This window comes from Trachurus japonicus, unplaced genomic scaffold, assembly GCF_045865225.1.
Source record: "Trachurus japonicus isolate A0001 unplaced genomic scaffold, Traja_1.0 AP030651.1".
Lineage (NCBI taxonomy): Eukaryota > Metazoa > Chordata > Actinopteri > Carangiformes > Carangidae > Trachurus > Trachurus japonicus.
The window spans coordinates 175,094-187,294 of NW_028220784.1; the positions used below are offsets into that span (position 1 = coordinate 175,094).

The 12,201-nt window shown below is 42.8% G+C and overlaps 1 protein-coding gene across 1 annotated transcript in view; it reads left to right on the forward strand.

Moving 5' to 3' along the window:
* LOC146960158 (NLR family CARD domain-containing protein 3-like) overlaps positions 1 to 11,773 on the forward strand; it is a 44,138-nt gene extending 32,365 nt beyond the window's left edge. Inside the window, exons 8-9 of the mRNA XM_085772582.1 lie at positions 11,045 to 11,091; positions 11,244 to 11,773. Of these exons, the coding sequence (XP_085628708.1) occupies positions 11,045 to 11,091; positions 11,244 to 11,773 (577 nt within the window). The remainder of the gene's footprint in view (positions 1 to 11,044; positions 11,092 to 11,243) is intronic.
* Positions 11,774 to 12,201: the final 428 nt, after the last annotated feature.

The window sequence follows — 12,201 nt, forward strand, 5'->3', positions numbered from 1 at the left end:
GAGTTCCGCAGCTCAATCAACAATTACCTCATGGAAATACAATCAGAGTTTTTTTTATTTTTTTATCTTGCATATCACTTTATAACTATTATTATCGAGTGCTGGCCACGATATAGGCGCAAATGAGCATTTTTAAATTTACGTTTTTTGCTGGTGCACTCGGTGATCGACTCGTCAGGGCTTCCTCACCAACAAGCGGCTCCAGGAGGAGAAGTAGGTGAGTTGTATCTGGTCTCCTTGCTAAAGAAAACAGGCAAAGCTAGCAGATGTTTGACAACTCGTACTACGTGCTGGGACCCTGTGTGTACTATTGATGACATTTGGTGCAGTTCTGAGCATTATTTTGGGCAAATGGTGGCGTTTTGGTTGCGGTCAGACAGTGGATCCGGAGAGCGCTGTGTGTGGCGATATTGCGGTATTTGCTGAAGTTGGTGGATCTCGTGAATGTAGCGGTCGGGCAAATTGATCTCTCGAGGGGGGGTCTAACTCGGTGTTACGGTGTGTTTGACCATGGTTTACACTTACGCCGGAATTTCGCTTTAACTTCAGAGTGAGACAGAGTGCAGCTCATCAACAGACAACAGTCTCTGTAACTGTGTGTATACTGTGGCTTTGAGGCAGAGTGGAAGTCTACTGACCATGAGGTTGTGGGTTCGATTCCTACCTCGGTCAATCATTTGTATGGTTTGCACTGTTTGCTAATTCTGCAACAGCGTACAGCTGCTTTCAGCATTCACACCATTTCCATTCTTGGAAATGCTTTTTCTATTGTTCTTCTGTTCGGCCATTTTCTTTATACTTTTGACACTTAACTAGTCCTTCATACTTTGTGCTATTTCAACAATTCTCACATCAAAATGTTAAGCATTTTCGGGACAGGTGTGCTATGTCTTTTCTCTTTTCAACTATTCATACTTTTTGCAATATTCAACTATTTCTGATTTTTTTTCCCCATAGAGAATGCATTGGAACAGTCTTGAAACTCTTCAAATCTTCTTACTTCTTTCAGCCTTTAAAGCGTCCACATACTTTCAGCTAGAGACTTCATTCAAATTCTGAGCTGTAGACAAACTTCTAATGTATTCATCCTGTATGTACAACTTTTTCATAGCTTGTACCGTTTTTGAGATAAATCCTTTAAAAGCACATGAGGATTTCTGACAAATTTCACACTTTTCAATGAGTGTGTATGGGGTTGGGTCAGAGTGGGTGACGTCATCGTAGAGTGCAGGAGATCCAAAAAAGCGACTGGAACTTTTCTTCTGAAACTGCCAGCAAAGCTACAAATGACACTCTACACTCATGATTTTGGAAACAGTTTGTAGCCACGCTTGTCTTCTGTCTCACAATGCCGTCAAAAATGCACAGAGACTCAGAGAATAATTTAAAATATTTTTTTAAATGCAGCCAGGGAGCTCTCTGCTCTCATTCAGCCCAATGCATTTTTTTCACAGCAGCAGGAGAAGGAGCTCAACTTTGTAACTTGCTGTTAAGTGCTTTTTAATTCATTTTAATTCACCAAAAAATAGTCACAGGTCACAAAAAAGTCCTCTACTTACTTGTTGTGGCTCATTTATACTATTTTCTTCTTTTTTTTAAGCATCATTGAAAAATCTCACATTCATCAAAGTCTCAACCTCTCTTCTCCACAACTTTGTCTGTAGTACAGTTGGTAAGGTGGCCGCTTGCCAACCCCAAGGTCACCAGTTTGAATCCAGGCTGAGAAATCTTGTTATGTGATGTTGAATTCTGCTCCCCTCCCTCACCCTCAATTGGTTACAGGTGTTCATTAAGAGACGCATTAATTGCTACTGCCACCGTTTGCAGCACATCATCACATTACAATGGTAACATGCTCATGTCTGTGCTCTCTGTGGCGAAGCAGCAGAGTAAAGGTTTAGTGATCATGAGATTGTGGGTTTGATTCCTGGTTCAAATCTTGCCTCAACAACAATTATAGTGAATTATTTTCCCAGTCGTCCTCTGTTGACTTCTGATAACTTGCTTCATGTTGAAACTGCTGCTCTCAGCCTGAAATTCACAGAAATTTTCATTGTAAGTCATTCAAGCTTGACTCTCAAGCTTTCTTGGTGTTGACACAGTGTGTTTCCAACAGGTGCAGCTTTGGGCTCGTTAACTTCAGAGTGAGACAGAGTGCAGCTCATCAACAGACAACAGTCTCTGTAACTGTGTGTACACTGTGGCTTTGAGGCAGAGTGAAAGTCTACTGACCATGAGGTTGTGGGTTTGATTCCTACCTCGGTCAAACATTTGTATGGTGATCACTGCTTGCACTATTTGCTAATTCTGCAACAGCGTTCAGCTGCTTTCAGCATTCACACCATTTCCATTCTTGGAAATGCTTTTTCTAGTTATTAGTGTGAATGCTGAAAGCACACTATTGTTCTTCGGGTCGGCCATTTTCTGCCTTTTTTCTGCCTTTTTTGACACTTAACTAGTCCTTCATACTTTGTGCTATTTCAACAATTCTCACATCAAAATGTTCAGCCTTTTCGGGACAGGTGTGCTATGTCTTTTCTCTTTTCAACTATTCATACTTTTTGCAATGTTCAACTATTTCTGATTTTTTTTTGGCCCATAGAGAATGCATTGGAACAGTCTTGAAACTCTTCAAATCTTCTTACTTCTTTCTGCCTTTAAAGCGTCCACATACTTTCAGCTAGAGACTTCATTCAAATTCTAAGCTGTAGACAAACTTTTTAAGTATTTCTCTATGACTCAGCTTATTGATATCTTCAACAGTTTCTGATATTTGGCCGCTTTAAAATCATTAAGTTTTTTTGACAAAATCCAGCTTTATAATGGTTGTGTGTTGCGTTTAACGAGCAGGGCTTAGAGTGAGTGACATCATCGTTAGAGTGAGAGGGATCGAAAAAACATTCAGGATTTTTTCTGGATAAATTGCCAGCACGGCCACAAATTAAACTCTAGACACATGATTTCCTCACCGGTTTGTAGCCACACTTGTCGTGTCTCATTTGATGTGCTCAAAACAGCAGACAGACTTACAGAATTGTCTCAGTGAGCCTAATTGTGCAGCTAGACCCGCTCCAGTGGCTCATCCACTTCAATATAAAAGTAGGAGCTGATTTTTTTAGAAAAGCAGAAATGCCCCCCTTTTCTACCTTGCGACCCTGAGAAAAGTTTTTGCCCTACAAACATTTAATGCACATCAATGTGCTCAGGAAGGTCTCCTTGTCCCAGTAGTCATGGCCACATTCTGATAAGAGGTACGGTTCTCTTTTTCTGGGCTGTTTTCGGAAGCTGCACAGAGCTCAAATCTCACTGCTCTGCTCTGCTCTGTGTGCAGTTGGCAGCTGTTGGGGCCAGCTCGTTATCAAAGTCTATAAATAGAACAGTGCAGGTGCAGCCTGGCCGCTCGTTAAGATGTTTTTAAACACAGCCCCACACAGACACATGATAAACCAGACTGACAGAGGATGTCCATGCACAAACACAGGCATCACACTCACACAGACAGACACACACAGACACTCACACACAGTCACACATGCACACATACACAAACAGATAAACACACAAACACAACACTGTGCCATACAGTAAAATGTAAGCATGGTAGTCACCATGGTAACTTCTGAGGGCATGCTGCCACACAGGTGTAATCAATCAGATCATTAGGGAGGGAGGAGGTCTGTGGCGCTTATCAACAGTTTTACTTTCTGCACATGTACATACAGACAGAGAGACCGTCAGACTCACACACCCAGACACACACACAGGTTTTCAGCTCACATTCATCAGCCTCTCAATGATTTTATACTTTTGATGTAAACATCTCCAAGAATTCATTTTTTTGAATTTCTTAAATTCATTTCTCATGAATTTAAGTTCAGACGTTTAATCTTTCCAACTCTATAAATAGTAGTACGATTACAGGTGGAGCCTAGGACATAGGACGCAGCTTTTAACATGTGTCAAATCTATCTATCTATCTATCTATCTATCTATCTATCTATCTATCTATCTATCTATCTATCTATCTATCTATCTATCTATCTATCTATCTATCTATCTATCTATCTATCTATCTATCTATCTATCTATCTATCTATCTATTTCTTTTTTCAAACCCTTTGTCTCTTTTTTCTCTTTTTCTTTCTTTCTTTCTTTCTTTTACTCCATTTGTATTTTACATAACTTCTTTCTATCTTTCCCTCTCTATCCATCCATCCATCCATCTACTTTGTTCTATCTATCATCCCCCTCTTTCTTTCTTTCTTTCTTTCTTTCTTTCTTTCTTTCTTTCTTTCTACTTCTTTGCTTCTTTCTGTCTTTCTTTCTACTCCTTTTCTCTTTCTTTGTTTCTACCCCATTTCTTTCTTTCTACCGCTCTCTGTATATCTCTCTCTTTCATTTATCCACCCCAATTTCTTTCCTTCTTTCTTACTACCCCTCTGGCTTTTCTCTATTCTCTTTATCTTCTATCTTTCTGTTTTTCTTACCTTTTTCTTTCTCTCTCTACCCTTCTCTGTGTCTTTTTCTTTATTTCTGTCCTTTTGTTCTTTCTTTCTTTCTTTTTTTCTTTCTTTCTTTCATTCTTTCTTTCTTTCTTTCTCCATCTACCCTTCCCATTTTCTTTCTTTTCTTCCGTCCTTTTCTTTTTTTCTCTCTTGTTCCAATCTTTCTTTCTTTCTTTCTTTCTTTCTTTCTTTCTTTTCTTTCTTCTACCCCATTTCTTTTTACTTCTTTGTTTCTTTCTTTCTTTCTGTCTTTCTTTCAACTCCTTTTCACTTTCTTTGTTTCTACCCCATTTCTTTCTTTCTTTCTTTCTTTCTTTCTTTCTTTCTACCGCTCTCTGTATATCTCTCTTTCATTTATCCACCCCAATTTCTTTCCTTCTTTCTTACTACCCCTCTGTCTCTTTCATTCATTCTCTACTCTTTCTTACCTTTTTCTTTCTCTATCTACCCTTCTCTCTGTGTCCTTTTCTTTCTTTCTGTTCTTTTGTTCTTTCTGTCTTTCTTTCTCCATCTACCCTTCGGATTTTCTTTCTTTCCTTCTGTCCTTTTCTTTTTTCTCTCTTCTTTCTTTCTTTCTTCAGCTCATTCAGCATTGTTTCAACAATTTCTTCAGCTCATTCAGCATTGTTTTCAGCATTCACACCATTTCCATTCTTGGAAATGTTTTTTCTAGTTCTCTATTCTCTTTATCTTCTTACCTTTTTATTTCTCTGTCTACCCTTCTCTCTGTGTCTTTTTCTTTCTTTCTGTTCTTTTGTTCTTTCTGTCTTTCTTTCTCCATCTACCCTTCGGATTTTCTTTCTTTCCTTCTGTCCTTTTCTTTTTTCTCTCTTCTTTCTTTCTTTCTTTCTTCAGCTCATTCAGCATTGTTTCAACAATTTCTTCAGCTCATTCAGCATTGCTTTCAGCATTCACACCATTTCCATTCTTGGAAATGTTTTTTCTAGTTCTTCGTCCTCTTCCGGACTATTTTCGATTCACTACTAGTCCTGCAACTCGAAGAGCTGCAGGCCACATTATGCACATTATATATCAAAACGTGCGTCTTGATCGGGATCGGTGTGCTATTACTTTTCTCAACAGTTTACGAATTTGCGAAAAATTTTGCATTGAAGTCAATGGGACGGGCGAAAAAAAAAGAGCGAAAAAGACCAATCATTGGAGTTTAACAAACGTCTACTGCTCAGGCATACTTTCACCTAGAGACTTCATTTAAACTTTAAACAATAGACACAAGTCTTGTGTATTGTCGTATTACTCCACGTTTTGAGAGGTCATATAGTTTTTGATCAATCCCTGTTCAATGACCATGATCATTTTTGGAGAAATTATGAGATTATAATGGGTGTGTATTGCACGGAATGTTTGTGTCAGAGTGCGTGACATCATCGGTTAGAGTGGGAGAGATGCCAGAAAAACTCCAGATTTTTTCTCTTTCCAAACTCCAAACAGCCACAATTTACACTCCACACACATCATTTTTTCAGAATTTGTAGACAAACTTGTTCTGTCACTCATCATCTGCTCAAAATATCAGAGAGACTTACAGAATTTAAACTCGGAGCCACGTCTGTCTCTGCTCCTCATTGACTCCAATACAAATATTTTCTGAGAGAAGCAGAACGGCCTGATGTTTTAAAACTGCCAGCGTCGCCAAAATATTTACTGTAGAAACACCAAATCGTACCAAAATTTTCAGTAAGTCCTTAGAGCAATGTGATCTGTGTTTTGTTCTGATAGGAGTTACCGTTTTATCACGCTAAGCCTAAATGTGAGACCGGTGCAGAGGCAGAAAATGGCTCTTTTTCTCCACGTTTCTGTCTGCCTCAGCCTGCGGGGCCCCTATCGCCGTGGTAACCTCTGTGATCCTCAGGCCAGGGCTCGTTAACTTCATAAACAATCCACCTGGCGCTCGTTTAAATGTTTATAAACACAGACACAGCTAAATCAGACTGACACAGGATGCAGCTCATAGTCACACACACACACACACACACACACACACACAGACTCTAGAACCAGCTTCATGTGATTACAGACACAGACACAGACACACACACACACACACACACACACACAGGTAACTTCATGTGATTATACACACACACACACACACACACAGTTAACCTAATGTGGTTACAGCTCCTCCATATCAGTGCTTATAGAAAGATGATCATGTGTCTGTCTGATCAGCTCTGTCTTGACCATAGACTGTAAAAAGAATGGACGTAGCGTCCGTGACGTCACCCATTGGTTTTGAGGAGTCGTTTTTGTGACTCAAATATGGCGGCCTGAACAGCGCCATGTTGGATTGGCCGGCCGAGAGCCCGCCCACTGGCCTCGAAGCAGCTGTCCACGGAGCTGCTCAGACCTGTCACTCAACGTTTCCGCGCCCTAATTGGCCAGAATTTTAACCTAATAACAGTAAAACGGTAGAGTTAAAAAAAAATTCACCCCCCTCAGAGTGTGTGCGGGGGTAGAAACTATCGATTGAGACGAAAAAACGTTCTGACACCAGGCTTTTAACATGTTTACTGAGGATGTAAAGTCGGCGATTTTAACATGGGGGTCTTTGGGGAATGCTCCCTTCTGACACCAGCCCCCAGAGGAAACCGAGGGGATTGCAGTTTTTTGAACGCGGAAGTGAGCTTCACTTCTCAGACCGACAACTGCCCCCTTGGTCTTGACCTTAAGATCGTGGGTTTGATTCCCATGTTGACAGAGATGGCAAAACCGGCAGTAGCCCCGTGGGCCTTTCAAAATTTCCCGAGAGGAAATTTTCTAGTTGATCATGAGATCCTGATCCGTCCTGTCACTGTGATCAGATGGTTTCTATTAGAGCTCCTTCATCCACTCACTGCTGCTGTGGCTCCTGTGGAAACCTGCTCACAGCCTCATTCTCCAGCTTCCTGTGGAGTATTCTCCAAACAAACACAAGTTGTGTTCACACTCAGTGTTTCTCACTAAACTCACTGTGAGTTTCACTGAGCTCTAACAAATGTGTTGAGTGTGTTTCCTTCCTCATCAAACACTGAAACCATCCACTGTTCACAGCTGCACTCTTCTTCTTCTTCTTCTTCTTCTTCTTCTTCTTCTTCTTCTTCTTCTTCTTCTTCTTCTTCTTCTTCTTCTTCTTCTTCTTCTTCTTCATCTCTGCCTTTCTTTTGCATTGTGGGATATCTGTAGCCTAGAAATCTAGACGCACCCTAGCGGCAGCAAAAATATTTGCTCTGTAGGTGGGTCTAGAACAAGGGGGCAGTTGTCGGTCTGGGAAGTGAAGCTCACTTCCGCGTTCAAAAAACTGCAATCCCCTCGGCTTCCTCTGGGGGCTGGTGTCAGAAGGGAGCATTCCCCATAGACCCCCATGTTAAAATCGCATCGCATTACATCCTCAGTAAACATGATCAAAGCCTGGTGTCAGAACGTTTTTTTCTCTCAATCGATAGTTTCTACCCCCGCACACACTCTGAGGGGGGTGAATTTTTTTTTAACTCTACCGTTTTACTGTTATTAGGTTAAAACTCTGGCCAATTAGGGCGCGGAAACGTTGAGTGACAGGTCCGAGCAGCTCCGTGGACAGCTGCTTCGAGGCCAGTGGGCGGGTTCTTGGCCGGCCAATCCAACATGGCGCTGTTCAGGCCGCCATATTTGAGTCACAAAAACGACTCCCCAAAACCAATGGGTGACGTCACGGACGCTACGTCCATTCTTTTTACAGTCTATGGTCTAGAAACGAGCCATAGGAACTTTTTTGAGTCTCGAACACCGTTTGTGTTCTCCAATCACAGCGCTCTATCTGTTTAGAGAGTTGTTGGGCGGCTTAACGCCATGACGACATACATTTTAATTGGCTTGTCAGGCTAACGTCATCCTGCTCTTTGCTCTGATTGGTCGAGCGCTACCCTATTGCGTGCAGAGGCAGTTTAAAAGACAGCCTTCATCCCGCCCCCTGGATTGAGCCGAGGTCTACCGGTCGTTGCCAGACTAGACATTTTAATGATTTAGTCTAGCTTGTCAGGCTAGGATATCTGGGCTGGTCAGCTCCACCTCTTGTGTCTTCATCTTCTTTGCTGTGACGTGTGTTTGTGCAGCTTGAGAGTCAGAGTGAAAGTGTGTGTCTCACACTGAAGTGACATCACATAGAGAAAACACATGATGACAGGGCTCACCTGCCAAGGGGACCAGTAGATGAAAAAATCTACCGGCCAAGTACATTTTTTACCGGCCAAATAATAAGTTGCCTCTTTTCGTTACATATACATCAGTTTCAGCACTGACTTTTCATTGAGATATCAGTATTTTATAGCAATGCATGCTTAGAAAAGAAGCCAAAGCCAAATAAATTGTAATTCTAATCAAAACATTCCAAATTGGGAAACCTTAAAGGTACAGTATGTAAGAAATCTAAAGCAACTGGCCGTAACATCCTCCTAATATGTCACAGAGACTCAGGAATAATGTTCATATAACATGATGAACTCACCAAATTAGTTCTGGCAGGCCATGACGTCAAGCTCTTAATCAGCACAGCGTAACTGTCATCACCTGTGCAGATCAGCTGATGGCTCAGCTGACTCCCTGTGGCTGCTTCCTATTGGGGAATTGCATTCAGAGCGCTCTATTTAAACTGCTCTAGTCCGACGTCACCTCCCTTGCTGCTGCTGCTTCCTCTGCCGGCTTTTTTGCAACCCACCTCCACCCCAGCTCCTCCTGTCATTGTTCATGTTGGTTGCTCTGCTCTGTCTGGGTTAGGTTCTTTGCTGCTGCGCTCCCTGCTTATGCCGTTCATGATGGCTCGTGAAGGGCAGGGAGGTGCTCTTCCTGCCTCAGGCTTTCCACGCAAGCGCGTGGAAGAGCAGGGGGTCCCAGAACAGTACCATACCGCCAAATTAAACTTGTGCAAGTAAATAAATATTATTTTGACATAGTGGTCCTGACATAGTACAGCCAGAGTATTCGCATTAAAAATCTTTTTTTGCAGACTGCAAATCATGTTTATGTTTTGAATTTACGTGTTTACATGTTGCGCCACCTAGCCCTCTCTCCTAGTCACGGCGGCGTCAGTGGCATTTCAGCCTCCGGTCTGCTCCACTGAGCTGCCGCTATGACTGGGAGAAAAAATGAGATCGCTGTGTTTTGAATTTGACTGCAGTAACCGTTTTTGGCCACATTCTTACATATTGCACCTTTAACATTGCAAAACTAACCAACGAAACACTCCTTCTATTCTATTCTATTCTGTTTTCTGAGAGATGTTCACAAGTCTTTTTCTGCAAGTCTCAAGTCTTTGTGTGGTGAGACTTCATCAAGTCTCAAGTCTTTGGCCGGTAGTCCAAGTCAAGTCTCAAGTCTTTGGTCAGGCGTCCAAGTCAAGACTCAAGTCTTTGAGGGGTGAGACTTCATCAAGTCTCAAGTCTTTGGTCAGGAGTCCAAGTCAAGTCTCAAAGCTTTCCTTTAAAAGAAAACTGTATTCTGAGTCAAGAAAGAATCAAGGCTGCTCTGCCTCTGCATGTTTCTGAGAGAAGAACTGCTGTTATTATTATTTTTAATTAGCTCAGTCAACTCATGGGGGCGTATCGACACTGTGCAGACTTCCATACGGGCCTTCAGTCATATTTTGCAGCAAAAAAAAAAAAAAAAAAAATTATCCTACAGTAGCCTGATATGTGCCAGACCACTTATGCAGCAGTCCCCGTGAAGGAGGGCCAGACAAGAAACGTTGTGCCTCACCTGTACGGACGGTGAGCTATAGGCTATTAAAAAAAAAAAAAAAAAGCCAGTTCACAGTCACCTGTCACTCACTCGCAGCTGACTGAGCTGTCAGAGGAGCTCTGTCCCTCTCTCTCTTGTGTTTGGCTGCACTCTGGCACGAGCCAAAAATAATAGTAATGATTGTTCACAAGTCCCAAAACACGAGTCCAAGTCAAGTCTGAAGTCTCTGTGTGTGCAACTCGAGTTCGAGTCGCAAACTGAGTCCTCATCTCTGTCTATAGCTCCGTGAGTGCGAGAGAGATAGGCACGCATACACACACACACACACACACAGCTGCGGGGCAAAAGCGCTGTCAACCGGCGCGGAGAAATGCAAGTCTGGTGTGAAAGGGAGGGCTTCGGCGCGGCGCTTTGCCGTGTGTGTCACTGACATGAGGCTACAACTGTTTTCTACAGCTGGGTCGTCGGGGGAGCTACTTCAGTGCGACACAACAACAACAACAACAACACGGGACAAGCGGGACAAACATCTACCCGCCCCCGTGGCGTGTAGCCCTCCAAATTGAAGTCGCCAGGGGAATATTTTAGTTGCATTTGGAGAGTGGCGACCGTTAGTTTACAGCCCTGCATGATGAAGTGTTTCCTCCTCGTATCCTCCTCCTCTGTATCATCACTAGATAAAGACTCCAGCTCCTTCTTCTCTGTTCATCCATACATACAAGCCTCCATGTGAACACAGTGATAAAGTGTGTGTGAGAGAGCCATGTAATGTCCATGTGTGCATGCTGACAGAGAAGGTGCTGCTCTGACCCCCCTCCTCCTTTCAGGGTGGAGCCTGCTGGAGTCCCATGGTTGACACCAGGTCTGAGGAAGTGTAAGTGTGTTTTTACTTTGATTCATGGAAACCAAGCAGCACATTCAACCATCTTCACACTGTCACATCACTGACGTCATGAGTCTTCATCAAACTGTCAATAACTGATCACATGATCAATGACTGCAGCTGTGTCCTGTTCTCTCCATCAGATTCCTGTCCACTCACAATCGACACAAACACAGTGAACATAAAGATCAAACTGTCTGACAACGACAGGAAGGTGACACGTGTGGAGGAGGATCAGTCATATCCTGATCATCCAGACAGATTTGACTACTATCATCAGCTGCTGTGTTCAACTGGTCTGACTGGTCGCTGCTGCTGGGAGGTCAAGTGGAGAGGAGAGGTTGATATATCAGTGAGTTACAGAGGAATCAGCAGGAAAGGAGACAGTAGAGACTGTTGGTTTGGAAGGAACGATCAGTCCTGGAGTCTGAGCTGCTCTGGTGATGGTTACAGAGTCTGTCACAATAACAGATGGACACATATCACCTCCTCCTCCTCCTCCTCTGTCTCTAACAGAGTAGCAGTGTATGTGGACTGTCCTGCTGGCTCTCTGTCCTTCTACAGAGTCTCCTCTGACTCACTGATCCACATCTACACCTTCAACACCACCGTCACTCAACCTCTGTATCCTGGGTTTACACTCGGTTCTGGTTCCTCAGTGAGACTGTGTTGAGTAGGGCTGGGTATCGGTACTCTATACTTTTCAGGTATCGACCAAAACAACCCAGTACCAAGTAGTATCGAAACGGATGAAATCGCAGACTGTGAGACTCGGTACCAGAGAACTGTGTAAAGTTACTGCTTCTGGTCACAGCAGTACCGTTCAATAAGTCCTCTTTACGTAATGAGCGCTCATCTAAACGAGAAAGTCTCTCTCCTGGTGTAAAATGTAAATATTTTCCGGCCGCTTCTAATCAAAATCCGCACCTTGCAGAGTTTGAGCTGCACCTCAGTTTCATTTGTTTTTTAATTGACAGATTTTTACACAGAACTTTCTGATGGAGTCTTTCCATGCAACACGTTCTCACTCCCAGTGCGTCAACAGCCTGACGAACGGTCACTGTCCATCATCGTCACATGCCTGACATCAAAAACAGCTTC